The sequence below is a fragment of the Triturus cristatus genome, chromosome 2_1 (genome assembly GCF_964204655.1).
Source record: "Triturus cristatus chromosome 2_1, aTriCri1.1, whole genome shotgun sequence".
In the NCBI taxonomy this organism is placed as follows: domain Eukaryota; kingdom Metazoa; phylum Chordata; class Amphibia; order Caudata; family Salamandridae; genus Triturus; species Triturus cristatus.
Window position 1 is genome coordinate 33,869,295 of NC_140581.1, and position 24,187 is coordinate 33,893,481.

A 24,187-nucleotide genomic window follows, 5' to 3' on the forward strand; every position below is an offset into this window, starting at 1 on the left:
AGTGATCAGCACGAGTGAGCTCCCACCTCTACCTGTAGACTGTTCAGCATAGGCGAGCTCTCCTCGCGATCAGCACGAGTGAGCTCCCACCTCTACCTGTAGACTGTTCAGCATAGGCGAGCTCTCCTCACGATCAGCACGAGTGAGCTCCCACCTCTACCTGTAGACTGTTCAGCACAGGCGTGCTCTCCTTCTCATCTTCAGAGTGATCAGCACGAGTGAGCTCCCACCTTTACCTGTAGACTGTTCAGCATAGGCGAGCTCTCCTCACGATCAGCACGAGTGAGCTCCCACCTCTACCTGTAGACTGTTCAGCATAGGCGAGCTCTCCTTCTCACCTTCAGAGCGATCAGCACAAGCGAGCTCCCACCTCTACCTGTAGACTGTTCAGCACAGGCGCGCTCTCCTTACCTTCAGAGTGATCAGCACGAGCGAGGTCCCACCTCAACCTGTAGACTGTTCAGCACAGGCGCGCTCTCCTTACCTTCAGAGCGATCAGCACGAGCGAGCTCCCACCTCTACCTGTAGATTGTTCAGCATAGGCGCGCCCTCCTTACCTTCAGAGCGATCAGCACAAGCGAGCTCCCACCTCTACCTGTACACTGTTCAGCATAGGCGTGCTCTCCTCATGATCAGCACGAGGGAGCTCCCACCTCTACCTGTAGACTGTTCAGCATAGGCGCGCTCTCCTTACCTTCAGAGCGACCAGCACGAGTGAGCTCCCACCTCTACCTGTACACTGTTCCGCATAGGCGAGCTCTCCTTACCTGCAGAGCGATCAGCACGAGCGAGCTCCCACCTCTACCTGTAGACTGTTCAGCATAGGCGTGCTCTCCTCACGACCAGCACAAGCGAGCTCCCACCTCTACCTGTAGACTGTTCAGCATAGGCGTGCTCTCCTCACAAGCGAGCTCCCACCTCTACCTGTAGACTGTTCAGCATAGGCGTGCTCTCCTTCTCACCTTCAGAGCGATCGGCACGAGCGAGCTCCCACCTCTACCTGTAGACTGTTCAGCATAGGCGTGCTCTCCTCACCTGCAGAGCGATCCGCACGAACGAGCTCCCACCTCTATCTGTACACTGTTCAGCACAGGCGTGCTCTCCTCACGATCAGCACGAGCGAGCTCCTACCTCTACCTGTAGACTGTTCAGCATAGGCGCGCTCTCCTTACCTTCCGAGCGATCGGCACAAGCGAGCTCCCACCTCTCCCTGTAGACTGTTCAGCATAGGCGCGCTCTCCTTACCTTCAGAGCGATCGGCACGAGCGAGCTCCCACCTCTACCTGTAGACTGTTCAGCATAGGCGAGCTCTCCTCACCTTCAGAGCGATCAGCACGAGCGAGCTCCCACCTCTACCTGTAGACTGTTCAGCATAGGCGTGCTCTCCTCACCTGCAGAGCGATCAGCACGAGCGAGCTCCCACTTCTACCTGTAGACTGTTCAGCATAGGCGAGCTCTCCTCACCTTCAGAGCGATCAGCACGAGCGAGTTCCTACCTCTACCTGTAGACTGTTCAGCATAGGCGAGCTCTCCTCACCTGCAGAGCGATCAGCACGAGCGAGCTCCCACCTCTACCTGCAGACTGTCTGTTCAGCATAGGCGTGCTCTCCTTACCTTCAGAGCGATCAGCATGAGCGAGTTCCCACCTCTACCTGTAAACTGTTCAGCATAAGCGTGCTCTCCATACCTTCAGAGCGATCAGCACAAGCGAGTTCCCACCTCTACCTGTAGATTGTTCAGCATAGGCGTGCTCTCCTTCTCACCTTCAGAGTGATCAGCATGAGTGAGCTCCCACCTCTACCTGTAGACTGTTCAGCATAGGCGAGCTCTCCTCACGATCAGCACGAGTGAGCTCCCACCTCTACCTGTAGACTGTTCAGCACAGGCGCGCTCTCCTTACCTTCAGAGCGATCAGCACGAGCGAGCTCCCACCTCTACCTGTAGATTGTTCAGCATAGGCGCGCCCTCCTTACCTTCAGAGCGATCAGCACAAGCGAGCTCCCACCTCTACCTGTACACTGTTCAGCATAGGCGTGCTCTCCTCATGATCAGCACGAGGGAGCTCCCACCTCTACCTGTAGACTGTTCAGCATAGGCGCGCTCTCCTTACCTTCAGAGCGACCAGCACGAGTGAGCTCCCACCTCTACCTGTACACTGTTCCGCATAGGCGAGCTCTCCTTACCTGCAGAGCGATCAGCACGAGCGAGCTCCCACCTCTACCTGAAGAATGTTCAGCATATGCGAGCTCTCTTCACCCTCAGAGCGATCAGCACGAGCAAGCTCCCACCTCTACCTGTAGTCTGTTCAGCATAGGCGAGCTCTCCTCACGATCAGCACGAGCGAGCTCACACCTCTACCTGTAGACTGTTCAGCATAGGCGAGCTCACCTCACCTTCAGAGCGATCAGCACGAGCTAGCTCCCACCTCTACCTGTAGACTGTTCAGCATAGGCGTGCTCTCCTCACGACCAGCACAAGCGAGCTCCCACCTCTACCTGTAGACTGTCCCGCATAGGCGAGCTCACCTCACCTGCAGAGCGATCAGCACGAGCAAGCTCCCACTTCTACCTGTAGACTGTTCAGCATAGGCGTGCTCTACTTACCTTCAGAGCCATCAGCAAGAGCGAGCTCCCACCTCTACCTGTAGACTGTTCAGCATAGGCGAGCTCTCCTTACCTGCAGAGCGATCTGCACGAGCGGGCTCCCACCTCTACCTGTAGACTGTTCAGCATAGGCGTGCTCTCCTCACGACCAGCACAAGCGAGCTCCCACCTCTACCTGTAGACTGTTCAGCATAGGCGTGCTCTCCTCACAAGCGAGCTCCCACCTCTACCTGTAGACTGTTCAGCATAGGCGTGCTCTCCTTCTCACCTTCAGAGCGATCGGCACGAGCGAGCTCCCACCTCTACCTGTAGACTGTTCAGCATAGGCGTGCTCTCCTCACCTGCAGAGCGATCCGCACGAGCGAGCTCCCACCTCTATCTGTACACTGTTCAGCACAGGCGTGCTCTCCTCACGATCAGCACAAGCGAGCTCCTACCTCTACCTGTAGACTGTTCAGCATAGGCGCGCTCTCCTTACCTTCCGAGCGATCGGCACAAGCGAGCTCCCACCTCTCCCTGTAGACTGTTCAGCATAGGCGCGCTCTCCTTACCTTCAGAGCGATCGGCACGAGCGAGCTCCCACCTCTACCTGTAGACTGTTCAGCATAGGCGAGCTCTCCTCACCTTCAGAGCGATCAGCACGAGCGAGCTCCCACCTCTACCTGTAGACTGTTCAGCATAGGCGTGCTCTCCTCACCTGCAGAGCGATCAGCACGAGCGAGCTCCCACTTCTACCTGTAGACTGTTCAGCATAGGCGAGCTCTCCTCACCTTCAGAGCGATCAGCACGAGCGAGTTCCTACCTCTACCTGTAGACTGTTCAGCATAGGCGAGCTCTCCTCACCTGCAGAGCGATCAGCACGAGCGAGCTCCCACCTCTACCTGCAGACTGTCTGTTCAGCATAGGCGTGCTCTCCTTACCTTCAGAGCGATCAGCATGAGCGAGTTCCCACCTCTACCTGTAAACTGTTCAGCATAAGCGTGCTCTCCATACCTTCAGAGCGATCAGCACAAGCGAGTTCCCACCTCTACCTGTAGATTGTTCAGCATAGGCGTGCTCTCCTTCTCACCTTCAGAGTGATCAGCATGAGTGAGCTCCCACCTCTACCTGTAGACTGTTCAGCATAGGCGAGCTCTCCTCACGATCAGCACGAGTGAGCTCCCACCTCTACCTGTAGACTGTTCAGCATAGGTGTGCTCTCCTTCTCACCTTCAGAGTGATCAGCACGAGTGAGCTCCCACCTCTACCTGTAGACTGTTCAGCATAGGCGAGCTCTCCTCGCGATCAGCACGAGTGAGCTCCCACCTCTACCTGTAGACTGTTCAGCATAGGCGAGCTCTCCTCACGATCAGCACGAGTAAGCTCCCACCTCTACCTGTAGACTGTTCAGCATAGGCGTGCTCTCCTTCTCACCTTCAGAGTGATCAGCACGAGTGAGCTCCCACCTTTACCTGTAGACTGTTCAGCATAGGCGAGCTCTCCTCACGATCAGCACGAGTGAGCTCCCACCTCTACCTGTAGACTGTTCAGCATAGGCGAGCTCTCCTTCTCACCTTCAGAGCGATCAGCACAAGCGAGCTCCCACCTCTACCTGTAGACTGTTCAGCACAGGCGCGCTCTCCTTACCTTCAGAGTGATCAGCACGAGCGAGGTCCCACCTCAACCTGTAGACTGTTCAGCACAGGCGCGCTCTCCTTACCTTCAGAGCGATTAGCACGAGCGAGCTCCCACCTCTACCTGTAGATTGTTCAGCATATGTTATGTTATGTTATTTATTCTTTTGTATAGCGCACGGCTACTCAAAAAGAGTGTCCCGGCGCTTTTTTTGGAAAAGGAAGGCTGCAACACAATAACATAACACCGTTAAAAAAGTAAAAACAGAATGCCAGACAAATACATGCACAAAAAAAACAAGCTACTGGGTAAACAGCCAAGTTTTAAGGCTTTTTCTAAAAGCTAAAAGGCTGGTAGCTCCCCGCAAAGTGAGCGGCAGAGAGTTCCACAACTGTGGCGCCAGTAGTCCAAAAGAGCGGCCACCCAGGCGAGCTCTCTTCACGCGCGGAACAACCGCCAAAAACAAAGATTCCGACCTCAAAGACCGGGTCGGCTGATAGAAAACCAGTCTCTTTTGAAGATACTTAGCTCCCACCGCGTGGAGAGCTTTGTAGGCCAGAGTCAGAGCCTTGAAGGCGATCCGCTTCCGGATAGGGAGCCAATGCAAGGTTCTCAACAAGCCAGAAGCACTGGCCCGTCTATTTAATCCAAAGATTGCTCTCGCAGCAGCGTTCTGCACCACTTGGAGCCGCTGCAGCAAATACTCTGGCAGGCCCAGGTAAAGAATGTTAGAATAATCCAACCTGGACCCGATCAGAGCCTGCACTGTCAGTTTCCTATGCTCCTCGGACAGCAGGGGAAGGAACCTCCGCAGCATCCTAAGGATGCCGAAGCAGGTGCCCGACACCCCGAGGATCTGGGATTTAAATGTTAGCCCCTTATCCATCTTGACCCCCAAATTCTTGGCGGCTTGGGAGGAGCAGGACGGAGGAAACATATCAACCGGCCACCAGGCCTGCCAGTCTGGCTCAGTGTCGCACCCAAAGAAGAGTACCTCCGACTTATCGGAATTGCACTTGAGGCTGTTCAGTTGGAACCATTGAAAAACAGCCCCAAGGCAATCCCTGATACTCTCCCCATCAAAGTCTCCTCCTCTCTTACACGAGAAGAGGAGCTGGGTGTCGTCAGCGTAGGATACGATCTGGGCCCCATACGACTCCGCCAGTGCCGCCAACGGGGTCATGAAGATGTTAAATAGGGTCGGGCTCAAGATAGAGCCCTGTGGGACCCCGACTCCCAGAGGCGGCATCACGGCGGAATCTGGCGAGGCCCAGACCGTTTGCCGGCGGCCGGCAAGAAAGGAAGAAAACCATCCGAGCACCGTCCCCCGCAAACCTATCTCAAAGAGTCTTGCGAGAAGGCCATCATGGGGGACGGTGTCGAACGCCGCCGACAAGTCCAACAACACCAGCATGGCTTTGCCCCCGAGTCCAGGACACCTTTAATGGTTTCTGAGACTTCAAGGAGCGCAGTCTCTGTGCTGAGATGAGGACGAAAACCGGACTGGGTGGCGTGCAAGATCTCGTTGGTCTCAAGAAAATTGGAAAGCACAACCTGAACGTGCTTTTCCACAATCTTCGTGAGAGCCGGCAACAGAGAGATGGGCCTATAATTGACCGGGGCCTTCGGGTCTAGGCCTGGCTTTTTAAGCAATGGAATCACCATCGCCTGCTTCCAGGCGTGCGGGACCACTCCCTGACTCAGCGAAAGATTCAACAGCGGGTTTGCTAATGGATTAATCACCTCCGCAATTTTCGCTAAAAATTTAGCAGGGCATGGGTCGAGGGGCGAACCCGATTTAAGATTGCCCATTAGCGCTAAAGAGTCAGGAGCCGAAAGCGAAGGAAACACACTCAGCGTCACACCAGGCCAAGCCCTCGGGGATAGAATGGCTTCAGGATTAGTCTGGCCCATGGGCCCAGGCGACGGAAAAGAGTCCTGTATGCGTTGGATCTTGCTCGTAAAAAAATCAGCAAGGTCCGAAGCCCAGGTACCAGACGGTTTTTCATCCGAGGTGTTAGACCATGGGGAAATAAATTCTCTCACAATGGAGAAAATCTCCTTGCAGGAGTTAGAAGCAGCTTCTATTCTCCTTGCAAGATACGCTTTTTTTTCCAGGCGAATGTCCCGGTGATAGGCCTTGACCACCGTTTTATAGGTCAGCTTGGCTACAGTATCATATTGTGCCCGCCAAGCTCTCTCGGCCACCTTACACTGCTGCCGCGTAGCCGACAGTGCTGCGGTGAACCAAGGCGCAGAGACCCGTTTCGGTGTCAGGCGGGGTGACAGTTCCGGGGCCAGATCATTCAGCCTGTCTAGAAGCCAAGCTTGCAGGGTCTCCAAGTCCCTATCCAGATCGCCAGAGAGGGAGCATGGATGATCCACAGAAGCCTGAGCCAGCATCTCTGGGGTCACATGATGATATGCCCTATGGACACGATCCTGTTGCTGAGCCAAGGCAGCCACCGGTTTGGCTGTGCCTTTGATCGTAAATTTGGCAAGCAAGTGGTCTGACCATAGTACTGGTATAATCTCAATCGCCCCGAGAGGGGAAGACGAGAATACCTGGTCAAGAGTGTGCCCCTTTTCGTGCGTAGGCTCCTGCAAATGAGGAATCAGTCCCAGCGGGGCCATAGCCTCAGAAAGTTTAATAGCAGCAGGGTCAGACGGATCATCCATCCGAAAGTTAAAATCCCCTGCCACGATGCAATGTTCCGCTTTCGGGGCCAGCCCCAACAACACGGAGTCCAGATCTTCAAAGAACGTTCCGGGTACACCAGGTGGTCTATACACGAGTAATCCCTTGACAGATTGATGTGGAGACAGAGTAATAGAAAAAGCGAGGGTTTCCGAGCCTCGGATGTCCTTCACTGGCAGGATCGCACAAGGCGGGCCTTTCTTGACCACCAGTGCCACTCCACCGCCCCTTCCCTTAGCTCTATCCTTCCTGAAAATGTTATAATCCGGCGGGATTGCCGTAACGACATCAGGATTGGAAAATTCACCCCACCACGTCTCAGTAAGCATAAGCCATAGTGGCTTCACTGTATCTAGAAGCTCAAATATGTCTTGCGCATGTTTGCACGCCGACCTGGTGTTTAATAGCATGCAGCGATAACCCACACTGAGAGTGTTCTTGTTGGGGCGTGATAACTGAGAGCGGTTAGGGCGCCAGCCACAGCCAGGGCAGCCGCGTTTCCCGCCATGGCGTCCGGGAAAGACAGTGCGACAGCCTGCGACCAAGGTGTCAAAGGAGCGAAGTTCCCCAGGGGAATAATGCAACACTGGTGTCGCAGGGGGACACATCCCTGGCGTTTAGAACCCTACCCGCCGCTCCGATCGCCTCCGGGACGCTGACGGGCGCAGACGGGCAGGACTCTGGCGCGAGTCCGGCGCTACCGCTGCGCGTCACCGCTGCGCGCAGAAAGCGAGCATTAAGTAGGGCTCACCTGTGGTCCTAGTGAGCGCTAGAGCGCTCAAACAAGTGGCACACTCGCTACTCGCCACCCCCAAGATGGCGACCAGGCGCCAAACACGAAGGCGAGAGGAAAGATGACAACAGATCCGCGAAAAGCGCGGTGGGGGCCCAATTGAAGGTGCAAGTATGTGGGCACACAAAGATTGACTAAAAACAGGGGATAATACAATTTAAACAAACAAAATACAAAAACGATTTTTTTAAAATGTAAGCAGCGCTGTAGATTATAATTGCAGCAGCATAGCGCGCGTGCGTGCTATTACCTTCTCCAAGGTCGAGCTACTGCCAAGCTCACCTTAAGTAGGGCTCACCTGTGGTCCTAGTGAGCGCTAGAGCGCTCAAACAAGTGGCACACTCGCTACTCGCCACCCCCAAGATGGCGACCAGGCGCCAAACACGAAGGCGAGAGGAAAGATGACAACAGATCCGCGAAAAGCGCGGTGGGGGGCCCAATTGAAGGTGCAAGTATGTGGGCACACAAAGTGACTAAAAACAGGGGATAATACAATTTAAACAAACAAAATACAAAAACGATTTTTTTAAAATGTAAGCAGCGCTGTAGATTATAATTGCAGCAGCATAGCGCACGTGCGTGCTATTACCTTCAGAGCGATCAGCACAAGCGAGCTCCCACCTCTACCTGTACACTGTTCAGCATAGGCGTGCTCTCCTCATGATCAGCACGAGGGAGCTCCCACCTCTACCTGTAGACTGTTCAGCATAGGCGCGCTCTCCTTACCTTCAGAGCGACCAGCAGGAGTGAGCTCCCACCTCTACCTGTACACTGTTCCGCATAGGCGAGCTCTCCTTACCTGCAGAGCGATCAGCACGAGCGAGCTCCCACCTCTACCTGAAGAATGTTCAGCATATGCGAGCTCTCTTCACCATCAGAGCGATCAGCACGAGCAAGCTCCCACCTCTACCTGTAGACTGTTCAGCATAGGCGAGCTCTCCTCACCTTCAGAGCGATCAGCACGAGCTAGCTCCCACCTCTACCTGTAGACTGTTCAGCATAGGCGTGCTCTCCTCACGACCAGCACAAGCGAGCTCCCACCTCTACCTGTAGACTGTCCCGCATAGGCGAGCTCACCTCACCTGCAGAGCGATCAGCACGAGCAAGCTCCCACTTCTACCTGTAGACTGTTCAGCATAGGCGTGCTCTACTTACCTTCAGAGCCATCAGCAAGAGCGAGCTCCCACCTCTACCTGTAGACTGTTCAGCATAGGCGAGCTCTCCTTACCTGCAGAGCGATCTGCACGAGCGAGCTCCCACCTCTACCTGTAGACTGTTCAGCATAGGCGTGCTCTCCTCACGACCAGCACAAGCGAGCTCCCACCTCTACCTGTAGACTGTTCAGCATAGGCGTGCTCTCCTCACAAGCGAGCTCCCACCTCTACCTGTAGACTGTTCAGCATAGGCGTGCTCTCCTTCTCACCTTCAGAGCGATCAGCACAAGCGAGCTCCCACCTCTACCTGTAGACTGTTCAGCATAGGCGTGCTCTCCTTCTCAACTTCAGAGTGATCAGCACGAGTGAGCTCCCACCTCTACCTGTAGACTGTTCAGCATAGGCGTGCTCTCCTTCTCACATTCAGAGTGATCAGCACGAGTGAGCTCCCATCTCTACCTGTAGACTGTTCAGCATAGGCGAGCTCTCCTCACGATCAGCATGAGTGAGCTCCCACCTCTACCTGTAGACTGTTCAGCATAGGCGAGCTCTCCTTCTCACCTTCAGCGCGATCAGCACAAGCGAGCTCCCACCTCTACCTGTAGACTCTTCCGCATAGGCGAGCTCACCTCACCTTCAGAGCGATCAGCACGAGCGAGCTCCCACCTCTACCTGTAGACTGTTCAGCATAGGCGAGCTCTCCTCACGATCAGCACGAGCGAGCTCCCACCTCTACCTGTAGACTGTTCAGCATAGGCGTGCTCTCCTTCTCACCTTCAGAGCGATCAGCACAAGCGAGCTCCCACCTCTACCTGTGGACTGTTCAGCATAGGCGAGCTTTCCTCACGATCAGCACAAGTGAGCTCCCACCTCTACCTGTAGACTGTTCAGCATAGGCGTGCTCTCTTTCTCACCTTCAGAGTGATCAGCACGAGTGAGCTCCCATCTCTACCTGTAGACTGTTCAGCATAGGCGAGCTCTCCTCACGATCAGCACAAGCGAGCTCCCACCTCTACCTGTAGACTCTTCCGCATAGGCGAGCTCACCTCACCTTCAGAGCGATCAGCATGAGCGAGCTCTCACCTCTACCTGTAGACTGTTCAGCATAGGCGAGCTCTCCTTACCTGCAGAGCAATCAGCACGAGCGAGCTCCCACCTCTACTTGTAGACTGTTCAGCATAGGCAAGCTCTTCCTACCTGCAGAGCGATCGACACGAGCGAGCGCCCACCTCTACCTGTAGACTGTTCCGCATAGGCATGCTCTCCTTACCTTCAGAGCGATCAGCACGAGCGAGCTCCCACCTCTACCTGTAGACTGTTCAGCATAGGCAAGCTCTCCTCACGATCAGCATGAGCGAGCTCCCAACTCTACCTATAGACTGTTCAGCATAGGCGAGCTCTCCTTAGCTGCAGAGCAATCAGCACAAGCGAGCTCCCACCTCTACCTGTAGACTGTTCAGCATAGGCAAGCTCTTCCTACCTTCAGAGCGATCAGCACGAGCGAGCTCCCACCTCTACCTGTAGACTGTTCAGCATAGGCGAGCTCTCCTTAGCTGCAGAGCAATCAGCACAAGCGAGCTCCCACCTCTACCTGTAGACTGTTCAGCATAGGCAAGCTCTTCCTACCTGCAGAGCGATCGGCATGAGCGAGCGCCCACCTCTACCTGTAGACCGTTCCGCATAGGCGTGCTCTCCTTACCTTCAGAGCGATTAGCACGAGCGAGCTCCCACCTCTACCTGTACACTGTTCAGCATAGGCGTGCTCTCCACACCTGCAGAGCGATCAGCACGAGCGAGCTCCCACTTCTACCTGTAGACTGTTCAGCATAGGCGAGCTCTCCTCACCTTCAGAGCGATCAGCACGAGCGAGCTCCTACCTCTACCTGTAGACTGTTCAGCATAGGCGAGCTCTCCTCACCTGCAGAGCGATCAGCACGAGCGAGCTCCCACCTCTACCTGCAGACTGTCTGTTCAGCATAGGCGTGCTCTCCTTACCTTCAGAGCGATCAGCATGAGCGAGTTCCCACCTCTACCTGTAGACTGTTCAGCATAAGCGTGCTCTCCATACCTTCAGAGCGATCAGCATGAGTGAGCTCCCACCTCTACCTGTAGACTTCAGCATAGGCGAGCTCTCCTCACGATCAGCACGACTGAGCTCCCACCTCTACCTGTAGACTGTTCAGCACAGGTGTGCTCTCCTTCTCACCTTCAGAGTGATCAGCACGAGTGAGCTCCCACCTCTACCTGTAGACTGTTCAGCATAGGCGAGCTCTCCTCGCGATCAGCACGAGTGAGCTCCCACCTCTACATGTAGACTGTTCAGCATAGGCGAGCTCTCCTCACGATCAGCACGAGTGAGCTCCCACCTCTACCTGTAGACTGTTCAGCATAGGCGTGCTCTCCTTCTCACCTTCAGAGTGATCAGCACGAGTGAGCTCCCACCTTTACCTGTAGACTGTTCAGCATAGGCGAGCTCTCCTCACGATCAGCACGAGTGAGCTCCCACCTCTACCTGTAGACTGTTCAGCATAGGCGAGCTCTCCTTCTCACCTTCAGAGCAATCGGCACAAGCGAGCTCCCACCTCTACCTGTAGACTGTTCAGCACAGGCGCGTTCTCCTTACCTTCAGAGTGATCAGCACGAGCGAGGTCCCACCTCAACCTGTAGACTGTTCAGCACAAGCGCGCTCTCCTTACCTTCAGAGCGATCAGCACGAGCGAGCTCCCACCTCTACCTGTAGATTGTTCAGCATAGGCGCGCCCTCCTTACCTTCAGAGCGATCAGCACAAGCGAGCTCCCACCTCTACCTGTACACTGTTCAGCATAGGCGTGCTCTCCTCATGATCAGCACGAGGGAGCTCCCACCTCTACCTGTAGACTGTTCAGCATAGGCGCGCTCTCCTTACCTTCAGAGCGACCAGCACGAGTGAGCTCCCACCTCTACCTGTACACTGTTCCGCATAGGCGAGCTCTCCTTACCTGCAGAGCGATCAACACGAGCGAGCTCCCACCTCTACCTGAAGAATGTTCAGCATATGCGAGCTCTCTTCACCATCAGAGCGATCAGCACGAGCAAGCTCCCACCTCTACCTGTAGACTGTTCAGCATAGGCGAGCTCTCCTCACGATCAGCACGAGCGAGCTCCCACCTCTACCTGTAGACTGTTCAGCATAGGCGAGCTCACCTCACCTTCAAAGCGATCAGCACGAGCTAGCTCCCACCTCTACCTGTAGACTGTTCAGCATAGGCGTGCTCTCCTCACGACCAGCACAAGCGAGCTCCCACCTCTACCTGTAGACTGTCCCGCATAGGCGAGCTCACCTCACCTGCAGAGCGATCAGCACGAGCAAGCTCCCACTTCTACCTGTAGACTGTTCAGCATAGGCGTGCTCTACTTACCTTCAGAGCCATCAGCAAGAGCGAGCTCCCACCTCTACCTGTAGACTGTTCAGCATAGGCGAGCTCTCCTTACCTGCAGAGCGATCTGCACGAGCGAGCTCCCACCTCTACCTGTAGACTGTTCAGCATAGGCGTGCTCTCCTCACGACCAGCACAAGCGAGCTCCCACCTCTACCTGTAGACTGTTCAGCATAGGCGTGCTCTCCTCACGATCAGCACAAGCGAGCTCCCACCTCTACCTGTAGACTGTTCAGCATAGGCGTGCTCTCCTTACCTGCAGAGCGATCTGCACGAGCGAGCTCCCACCTCTACCTGTAGACTGTTCAGCATAGGCGTGCTCTCCTCACGACCAGCACAAGCGAGCTCCCACCTCTACCTGTAGACTGTTCAGCATAGGCGTGCTCTCCTCACGATCAGCACAAGCGAGCTCCCACCTCTACCTGTAGACTGTTCAGCATAGGCGTGCTCTCCTTCTCACCTTCAGAGCGATCAGCACAAGCGAGCTCCCACCTCTACCTGTAGACTGTTCAGCATAGGCGTTCTCTCCTTCTCACCTTCAGAGTGATCAGCACGAGTGAGCTCCCACCTCTACCTGTAGACTGTTCAGCATAGGCGTGCTCTCCTTCTCACCTTCAGAGTGATCAGCACGAGTGAGCTCCCATCTCTACCTGTAGACTGTTCAGCATAGGCGAGCTCTCCTCACGATCAGCATGAGTGAGCTCCCACCTCTACCTGTAGACTGTTCAGCATAGGCGAGCTCTCCTTCTCACCTTCAGAGCGATCAGCACAAGCGAGCTCCCACCTCTACCTGTAGACTCTTCCGCATAGGCGAGCTCACCTCACCTTCAGAGCGATCAGCACGAGCGAGCTCCCACCTCTACCTGTAGACTGTTCAGCATAGGCGAGCTCTCCTCACGATCAGCACGAGCGAGCTCCCACCTCTACCTGTAGACTGTTCAGCATAGGCGTGCTCTCCTTCTCACCTTCAGAGCGATCAGCACAAGCGAGCTCCCACCTCTACCTGTAGACTGTTCAGCATAGGCGAGCTTTCCTCACGATCAGCACAAGTGAGCTCCCACCTCTACCTGTAGACTGTTCAGCATAGGCGTGCTCTCCTTCTCACCTTCAGAGTGATCAGCACGAGTGAGCTCCCATCTCTACCTGTAGACTGTTCAGCATAGGCGAGCTCTCCTCACGATCTGCACAAGCGAGCTCCCACCTCTACCTGTAGACTCTTCCGCATAGGCGAGCTCACCTCACCTTCAGAGCGATCAGCACGAGCGAGCTCTCACAATCTACCTGTAGACTGTTCAGCATAGGCGAGCTCTCCTTGCCTTCAGAGCGATCAGCACGAGCGAGCTCCCACCTCTACCTGTAGATTGTTCAGCATAGGCGCGCCCTCCTTACCTTCAGAGCGATCAGCACAAGGGCGCTCCCACCTCTACCTGTACACTGTTCAGCATAGGCGTGCTCTCCTCATGATCAGCACGAGGGAGCTCCCACCTCTACCTGTAGACTGTTCAGCATAGGCGCGCTCTCCTTACCTTCAGAGCGACCAGCACGAGTGAGCTCCCACCTTTACCTGTACACTGTTCCGCATAGGCGAGCTCTCCTTACCTGCAGAGCGATCAGCACGAGCGAGCTCCCACCTCTACCTGAAGAATGTTCAGCATATGCGAGCTCTCTTCACCATCAGAGCGATCAGCACGAGCAAGCTCCCACCTCTACCTGTAGACTGTTCAGCATAGGCGAGCTCACCTCACCTTCAGAGCGATCAGCACGAGCTAGCTCCCACCTCTACCTGTAGACTGTTCAGCATAGGCGTGCTCTCCTCACGACCAGCACAAATGAGCTCCCACCTCTACCTGTAGACTGTCCCGCATAGGCGAGCTCACCTCACCTGCAGAGCGATCAGCACGAGCAAGCTCCCACTTCTACCTGTAGACTGTTCAGCATAGGCGTGCTCTACTTACCTTCAGAGCCATCAGCAAGAGCGAGCTCCCACCTCTACCTGTAGACTGTTCAGCATAGGCGAGCTCTCCTTACCTGCAGAGCGATCTGCACGAGCGAGCTCCCACCTCTACCTGTAGACTGTTCAGCATAGGCGTGCTCTCCTCACGACCAGCACAAGCGAGCTCCAACCTCTACCTGTAGACTGTTCAGCATAGGCGTGCTCTCCTCACGATCAGCAGAAGCGAGCTCCCACCTCTACCTGTAGACTGTTCAGCATAGGCGTGCTCTCCTTCTCACCTTCAGAGCGATCAGCACAAGCGAGCTCCCACCTCTACCTGTAGACTGTTCAGCATAGGCGTGCTCTCCTTCTCACCTTCAGAGTGATCAGCACGAGTGAGCTCCCACCTCTACCTGTAGACTGTTCAGCATAGGCGTGCTCTCATTCTCACCTTCAGAGTGATCAGCACGAGTGAGCTCCCATCTCTACCTGTAGACTGTTCAGCATAGGCGAGCTCTCCTCACGATCAGCATGAGTGAGCTCCCACCTCTACCTGTAGACTGTTCAGCATAGGCGAGCTCTCCTTCTCACCTTCAGAGCGATCAGCACAAGCGAGCTCCCACCTCTACCTGTAGACTCTTCCGCATAGGCGAGCTCACCTCACCTTCAGAGCGATCAGCACGAGTGAGCTCCCACCTCTACCTGTAGACTGTTCAGCATAGGCGAGCTCTCCTCACGATCAGCACGAGCGAGCTCCCACCTCTACCTGTAGACTGGTCAGCATAGGCGTGCTCTCCTTCTCACCTTCAGAGCGATCAGCACAAGCGAGCTCCCACCTCTACCTGTAGACTGTTCAGCATAGGCGAGCTTTCCTCACGATCAGCACAAGTGAGCTCCCACCTCTACCTGTAGACTGTTCAGCATAGGCGTGCTCTCCTTCTCACCTTCAGAGTGATCAGCACGAGTGAGCTCCCATCTCTACCTGTAGACTGTTCAGCATAGGCGAGCTCTCCTCACGATCAGCACAAGCGAGCTCCCACCTCTACCTGTAGACTCTTCCGCATAGGCGAGCTCACCTCACCTTCAGAGCGATCAGCACGAGCGAGCTCTCACAATCTACCTGTAGACTGTTCAGCATAGGCGAGCTCTCCTTACCTTCAGAGCGATCAGCACGAGCGAGCTCCCACCTCTACCTGTAGATTGTTCAGCATAGGCGCGCCCTCCTTACCTTCAGAGCGATCAGCACAAGCGAGCTCCCACCTCTACCTGTACACTGTTCAGCATAGGCGTGCTCTCCTCATGATCAGCACGAGGGAGCTCCCACCTCTACCTGTAGACTGTTCAGCATAGGCGCGCTCTCCTTACCTTCAGAGCAACCAGCACGAGTGAGCTCCCACCTCTACCTGTACACTGTTCCGCATAGGCGAGCTCTCCTTACCTGCAGAGCGATCAGCACGAGCGAGCTCCCACCTCTACCTGAAGAATGTTCAGCATATGCGAGCTCTCTTCACCATCAGAGCGATCAGCACGAGCAAGCTCCCACCTCTACCTGTAGACTGTTCAGCATAGGCGAGCTCTCCTCACGATCAGCATGAGCGAGCTCCCACCTCTACCTGTAGACTGTTCAGCATAGGCGAGCTCACCTCACCTTCAGAGCGATCAGCACGAGCAAGCTCCCACCTCTACCTGTAGACTGTTCAGCATAGGCGAGCTCTCCTCACGACCAGCACAAGCGAGCTCCCACCTCTACCTGTAGACTGTCCCGCATAGGCGAGCTCACCTCACCTGCAGAGCGATCAGCACGAGCAAGCTCCCACTTCTACCTGTAGACTGTTCAGCATAGGCGTGCTCTACTTACCTTCAGAGCCATCAGCAAGAGCGAGCTCCCACCTCTACCTGTAGACTGTTCAGCATAGGCGAGCTCTCCTTACCTGCAGAGCGATCTGCACGAGCGAGCTCCCACCTCTACCTGTAGACTGTTCAGCATAGGCGTGCTCTCCTCACGACCAGCACAAGCGAGCTCCCACCTCTACCTGTAGACTGTTCAGCATAGGCGTGCTCTCCTCACGATCAGCACAAGCGAGCTCCCACCTCTACCTGTAGACTGTTCAGCATAGGCGTGCTCTCCTTCTCACCTTCAGAGCGATCAGCACAAGCGAGCTCCCACCTCTACCTGTAGACTGTTCAGCATAGGCGTGCTCTCCTTCTCACCTTCAGAGTGATCAGCACGAGTGAGCTCCCACCTCTACCTGTAGACTGTTCAGCATAGGCGTGCTCTCCTTCTCACCTTCAGAGTGATCAGCACGAGTGAGCTCCCATCTCTACCTGTAGACTGTTCAGCATAGGCGAGCTCTCCTCACGATCAGCATGAGTGAGCTCCCACCTCTACCTGTAGACTGTTCAGCATAGGCGAGCTCTCCTTCTCACCTTCAGAGCGATCAGCACAAGCGAGCTCCCACCTCTACCTGTAGACTGTTCAGTATAGGCGAGCTCTCCTCACGATCAGCACGAGCGAGCTCCCACCTCTACCTGTAGACTGTTCAGCATAGGCGTGCTCTCCTTCTCACCTTCAGAGCGATCAGCACAAGCGAGCTCCCACCTCTACCTGTAGACTGTTCAGCATAGGCGAGCTTTCCTCACGATCAGCACAAGTGAGCTCCCACCTCTACCTGTAGACTGTTCAGCATAGGCGTGCTCTCCTTCTCACCTTCAGAGTGATCAGCACGAGTGAGCTCCCATCTCTACCTGTAGACTGTTCAGCATAGGCGAGCTCTCCTCACGATCAGCACAAGCGAGCTCCCACCTCTACCTGTATACTCTTCCGCATAGGCGAGCTCACCTCACCTTCAGAGCGATCAGCACGAGCGAGCTCTCACCTCTACCTGTAGACTGTTCAGCATAGGCGAGCTCTCCTTACCTGCAGAGCAATCAGCACGAGCGAGCTCCCACCTCTACCTGTAGACTGTTCAGCATAGGCAAGCTCTTCCTACCTGCAGAGCGATCGACACGAGCGAGCGCCCACCTCTACCTGTAGACTGTTCCGCATAGGCGTGCTCTCCTTACCTTCAGAGCGATCAGCACAAGCGAGCTCCCACCTCTACCTATAGACTGTTCAGCATAGGCGTGCTCTCCTTACCTTCAGAGCGATCAGCACGAGCGAGCTCCCACCTCTACCTGTAGACTGTTCAGCATAGGCGAGGTCTCCTTAGCTGCAGAGCAATCAGCACGAGCGAGCTCCCACCTCTCCCTGTAGACTGTTCAGCATAGGCAAGCTCTTCCTACGTGCAGAGCGATCGGCATGAGCGAGCGCCCACCTCTACCTGTAGACTGTTCCGCATAGGCGTGCTCTCCTTACCTTCAGAGCGATTAGCACGAGCGAGCTTCCACCTCTACCTGTAGACTGTTCAGCATAGGCGAGCTCTCCTCACGATCAGCACAAGCGAGCTCCCACCTCTACCTGTAGACTGTTCAGCATAGGCGTGCTCTCCTTACCTTCAGAGCGATCAGCACGAGCGAGCTCCCACCTCTACCTGTAGACTGTTCAGCATAGGCGTGCTCTCCTCACGATCAGTACGAGGGAGCTCCCACCTCTACCTGTAGACTGTTCAGCATAGGCAAGCTCTTCCTACCTGCAGAGCGATCGGCAAGAGCGAGCGCCCACCTCTACCTGTAGACTGTTCCGCATAGGCGCGCTCTCCTTACCTTCAGAGCGATCAGCACGAGCGAGCTCCCACCTCTACCTGTAGACTGTTCAGCATAGGCGAGCTCTCCTCACGATCAGCACGAGTGAGCTCCCACCTCTACCTGTAGACTGTTCAGCATAGGCGAGCTCTCCTTCTCACCTTTAGAGCGGTCAGCACGAGCGAGCTCCCACCTCTACCTGTAGACTGTTCAGCATAGGTGTGCTCTCCTCACGATCAGTACGAGGGAGCTCCCATCTCTACCTGTAGACTGTTCAGCATAGGTGCACTCTCCTTACCTTCAGAGTGATCAGCATAGACAAGAACCTCCTCTTGTCGCCTACTAACATGGCGTTACTGATGATGGGCACCTCCGTTTTAAAATCGCTCTCAATTGGAATAGGGGGAATGTTCTTGCCTCCTGATGTGATAACCAGTTCTGCAATCAACCAGAGAAAAACACCAATCATATATTGGCTAAACCAAAAGCAATAAGGCTCTGAAACCAGTTGATGAAATATAAAAGGAACTGAGAGCCACCCCCGTCTGGTCCCCTATTTGTTTGCCTAATAATTTTACTACTGAATGCATATTTTCCATGAGGCTATGCACGCTCGAGAGTTCCCTCTTGCAGCCTTGTCACTCAGACATTACAACCAGAATCAAAGACGTGGCATGCAAGAACCTGGGCTGCATGTTTTTGAAAATTAATTTTAGATTTGATGGTTCCAAGCTGAGACTAATGCAATATAAAGCTGTGCTTCTGCAGCAGCGCAGTGGTTTATCAATCATGACTTCAGGTTGAACCTGTTAAAGCGTGTCAGACCCCTGCCCCGCTGCTCCCAGGGCTCGTGTCCTGCTTGCCCTCTGGTGGCACCTGCATGTACGCTATGGCTCGCTCCAGGGTGGCATGGGGGGCAGCATGACTGGTGAATGACCTGAGTGCAAGCCAGCACCCCGGGGTATAAACAAGGGATATCCTTTCAAGTGGCCGTGGGTGTAGATGCTGCCTTGCTGATCACCGCTCTTGGGATCCTACAGATATTTGCTGGTTTGTGTCTGCAAGACTCATGTCCTTCACTTACACAGGAGACCGCCAAGAGGAGCGTCTGGGCTTGGAGCTGGTGTAGGACCTGTGCCAGAACTGGTCCTGCTTTTCACTAGTTATACACCGTGGACCCCAGTTGCTTTGAATGGATCTCCCAAGGAAAGAAGCTCCTTGTGCAATGAAAGGACACATCCACAGTGGGGCTTGGACTTCACTCGGTGCATAGATCCTTCAGTTGGACCACTGCAGCAGCGACGCAGGGGAGTTATTCTTGCCCCTTCAATGTTTTAGCTGCAAAGAGAACTCAGTTTTTGAACCTATTGTATTGCACTTTTTGGTTTCTATGGATTATTCCGATACAGGTGTTTAGAGGCTAAAAACGTGTTTGTGATTTTGGGGTTTAGGGTACTTCTTTATGGTATTGGGACCATTAAACGTTTTTGGGTTCTGTGGTCATGAGACTTTGGGTTTTGGGATCAATGCACAAGATAATATTATTGGGAGGGTTTCCCTGTTTTTTGTGTGGTGGGTTCATGGTCTTGGGATAATTCCCAGTAAAGCTCTTCTTTGTTAGATGGGTTAGGAGAATACGCCTTATTTCACTTATTTCACTTTACTTCCATCTGTCTATAAATTCATCTCTGAGGTACATTTCTGATATAAAATGACTGAAAATCAATTGTGTTCCTTTCTCAAGACAGTGCCGTATCTTCCGCCAGCAGGGCAGTGCCGGTCAAGGAGGAAGGTTGCAGTAGCCGGGAACCCCAATGGTCACTTGCATTAATGGTTAGTCCAAAGTCAGACAGAACAGGTCTCTGATTGTTGAACATATTAAACAGGGGCCTGGTTTCTTGTTAAAAACAAACATGGCTAAAGTGGCACTGCTCCTTGTGATGATGATGCTCATATCTTTTACCTGGAATTAGTGCTTGATGGGCATTGGAAAACATACCTGTGCCACCCCTTTTGAGGGTTTTGTTTGGGATTAATGCCAGTAGAAAAAGAGCTGCTGCAAGGAGGCTGTGTGGCTGGTAAACAAGGTTGGAGATTTCCTTCATACTACATACAACTGCTGTTTTTGTAGAAACATCCCTCTGCTACAGCCATCATCTGCTCTGCCCTCCTGCAAGTTGGCTATTTTAGAATGTTACATTACATTAGTGATTAAATATTACTGCCCACCTCTGCCAGACATTCTTAACTAATGACAAATGTAGAATTGACAATAAATAGCTGATAACGCCTGGCAGCATATTGTTAACAAAACTACTACCTCCAGTCCTCTGAAGCTAACCCCACAGCATGAACCAGCGCCACTCATCTGGTCCGCGTCCTGATCGGCTCCTGGCCTTCACAGCAGGATTCAGGTATATAAATTGTTCAAGGGATGAGATCCCAAAGACTATAAGACAATGAACAACTTGCGTAGACATGGGAGTATGGTAATGGGTGATTTGGTAATTGAGCTAGCATGTGTGAGTTACACCTGGAGGTACAAAGATATCGCTGCATGGCAAGTTACCTCCCCGATCATAAATAATGTTGCTGGGGTGTGGCCTGTCAGAGGGTCCAAGAAGGGCATTCGAGCCTGAGCTCCGGAGACCGCGCCAGACTTATTTGGCCTTTACCACGCCCAGCCAGCCTATTCGGTGCCTCAACATCATGGGGGGATGCGCTGGGCCATCCCCAATCCGATAAGCTGCGGCTCGTCCTCCTGGTCCCTGGCGCAGCAGGTTGGCGGCAGGTGGCGGCTGCGGCCTGGCATGGCCCTCAGAGGCCCTGCGACGACAGGGGTCGTGGGCGAGCCTGAGGGCGGGGTTTCGGCCTGATCGCTCTGCCAAAATGGAGGCCCCCACAGCCTAGTCGACTCCAGCTGAGTAGGGTGACCAACCGTGCGTAAATTTCACGGACTGCCCGTCATTTGGGCCTCTTGTCCGTTGTCCGTAAGGGCTTCTACCACGGACGCTTTTTGTCCGTAATTTCAGACATTGGCATGAGCTGACCCCTGCAAGCAGCCTGTAACTTTCACTGCAGGGGCCAGCTCACGCTCCTGCTGTGATCTGTGGCCTGCAGCAGCTCCTCCTCTACCTGGCACAGGCTGCTATCAGCCCATTATCATCTGGACATTGGAGCGAGCTGCCCCCTGCAAGCAGCCTGAGACTCCTGTCCCTCTCACTGCGGGGGCCAGCTCGGCTCCTGCCGCGATCAGTGGCCTGCAGCAGCCCCTCCCCGACCTGGCACAGACTGCTATCAGGCCCAGTATCATTCTGTATGTTGGCCTAATTATCACATACAAAATGATAATGGGCCTCTCTGCTAAACTCAGATAACTGATTGGCTTGCTGGTTGCCCCTGGCTATGCCAGACCCAGAGGTGTAGATTTCTACCCTACTTACCTGAGGATCCTCAACTGCTCCAGACACAGCCACTGGACCTCTACTACCTTCCTTCACAATCGGACGCTCTGACCCCCGTCAGCGCCCACTCTCTTTTGATGCAGCCAAGACCCCCCAGCGCGGAGACGAAAACGGCTCCCGTGGGCCAACCAAGCTGAACTGGGCGCGGGGTTCGGAGAAGAGGATACCCGCTCGGACACACTGGCAGCCAGACTAGAGAGCATGCACGAATGCACTGAACAGCATGAAACACGTATTTCTACCGCCGAACATTGCATATCGGATCTTGAAGACGCAGGCTCTTCAGCCACCAAGCCTATTGATAAACTCGAGAGGATCCTCAAACAAACGACTGCGAAAACAGAAGACTTTAAGGCGAGATCACATAGAAATAATATAGTCATAAAGGGAATCGCAGAGTCCACCAACACCGGATGCATGAACTCCTATGTGGAACATCTACTCACTTAACTTTTCAGCAGGGAGGCCTTCTCACCTACGTTTGCAATTGAAAGAGCTCACAGGACCCTCGGCCTGCGGCCGGCACCGGGAGCACCTTCCCGGTTGATAATAGCCAAGATTCTCAATTATGTAATGTAATGTATGTAATGTAAGGGTATTCTTATATAGCGCGGCTGCCACCCAACAGGTATCCTGGCACTGAGATTACCAAGAAGCACTGCAAGTAACTGGGCTAGAGCATATAACTGACATTAAGCCCTGGGAAAAAGTTTTGTTTTCAGTTCTTTCCGAAACCCAGACAGTGTATCCCTTTGTCTAAGCTCTAATGGCAGAGTGTTCCAAAGTCGGGAGGCTCCAAGGCTAAATGATATGCCCCCCAGTCGAACTTTTTTGACACATGGGACACAAAGCAGACAGGCTGAAGAGGAACGTACATTTCTTACAGGGGAGTACCATAAAAATTTCCTCTGTAGGGACCTAGGCCCCATTTTATGTGCTGCCCTATAGACAATACAGAGAGCTTTAAATTGGACTCGCTGTGCAATGGGCAGCCAAAGAAGATCATTCAAGGCCATCGAGGACGATGCTCTACATTGTCTGTTTAATGCAAGTTTAGCTGCAATAGTCTGTATCCTTTGCAGCTTTTTTATCAGAGATGCTGGGGCTCCTAGAAGGAGGGCATTGCAGTAATCTAATCTGCTGAGAATTATACTCCGTACCACTTGAGGTCTAACTGCGGCCGGTAAAAGAGGGAATATTTTTCTAAGTGCATGAAGCAGAGAAAAACAGGTACTCACAGTTTTATCTACTTGCGAGTCCAATTGTAGATTACTGTCGAGCAATACACCTAAATTGCGAGCTGTAGTAACGGGTACTGGAGGGTTATTGGCAGAACTTGGCCAGAAGTTTGCTGGCAAGGGACAAGGAATTTTTTTGCAGAATAGCAAAGTATTTCAGTCTTGCCCCCATTGAATTGCAATGAGTTCTCCCTAAGCCAACCTGCTGTTTCTCGCATGCAGCAATGCAATTTCTCCCAAGAAACTGCATCGTTACCCTCCAAAGAAAAGACAAGTTGGGTATCGTCCGCAATTATCAAGATCGCGATGCAATTCTATGCCTCGCCTGGGAGAAAGCTGCACTGCAATGTCAGGCTGTGCCGCTCTCTTTTTTACCTGATTTCACTCTTATTGTGAAAGCGGCGTGCCACAAGTTTATTGACGCTAAATGCTTTCTCCAGGAGGCGAATACAAAATACTCCATGTTATACCTGGCGCGCCTATGAGTAAAATTAAACATCAAGACCCATATCTTTGACTCTCCTGCTGAGGCCATACAATTCTGCAAGCAGAATCATATTGGACAGGTTCCTCCGGCTGGGTGGGGAGGCCCGGCAGCTCTGCTGTCCATTCTCCAACGGCCTAATGACGTTGCACTCATCCTGACTGATATTGCTTCTACGAACTGCTCACAGATATGACTAATTACATGGCGCTTGGTCAGTTGCCGGTACTAGTTTGAGTGCATCTGGCTGCCATTGTGCTGGTTTCACTTCAGACGGACTCTACCTCCGTTCCCCACAAGGCCTTCTTATTACATAAACATGACCATGGGCAATAGGCGCTCTACCCTGAGTGTTGCCTTCCCCCCAAAGATGACTCCATTCGTTTGTTTCTACCATTGGTTGGATGTACTTTTGATGGGATTCACCGGTAGCAGGTTGTTAGCTATTCGATTTGGGTGGGGGGATTTAGGAGTTACCATGTTGAATTATTTTATTATTACTTTGAATACTATGCAAGGGAATGAATACACAATGAAAGTTGCATTACCTGGTATTCAGGTGCCAACAACGTTATTTTTTTTCTGTATCTTTCTAAATGCCTGTGCCCAGCGCTGAGGTTGAGAATGGGACATTAAAATGTATAACTTGGAATGTACCTGGGTTATCCAACCCATGGAAGGATCGTCAAGTACTGTCGTACTTAACCAGACATGGCGTACATATAGCTTATTTACAGGAAACCCAATGCGCTCCATGCTCTCTTAGCTGCTACGCTTCCAATTGGGGGTAAAATTGTTTTTTTTGCTAACTATAGAGGTGTGTGTATTCTGGTACACAGGGCAATCCCTTTCACAACACATGAAATAACGGCAAACCCTGAGGGTCGCTAACTATTAGTCTCTGGCAAACTAGCTAACATGCCCCTCCTACAGCTAACATTTACGCCCCCAACGTGGATGCCCCTAAGCTTTTACTGACATTACCACACACATGAATCAAATGCAGGCCCACACAGTGCTTATAGGGGGGTGATTTTGAATCTCACTCTGGATCCCCCTGTGGATTCAACCGGTACCGGGCACATTACCAAACCTCACTCCCTCCAGG

The 24,187-nt window shown here is 53.5% G+C and overlaps 1 protein-coding gene across 2 annotated transcripts in view; it reads right to left on the reverse strand.

Annotated features, from left to right (window-relative positions):
- Positions 1-24,187, reverse strand: part of LOC146863657 (long-chain-fatty-acid--CoA ligase ACSBG2-like) — a 540,015-nt gene that overhangs the window by 67,576 nt on the left and 448,252 nt on the right. For both annotated transcript variants that reach the window (XM_085627749.1, XM_085627750.1), the window contains one exon: positions 18,192-18,331. In XM_085627749.1, coding sequence (XP_085483875.1) covers positions 18,192-18,331 — 140 coding nt within the window. The remainder of the gene's footprint in view (positions 1-18,191; positions 18,332-24,187) is intronic.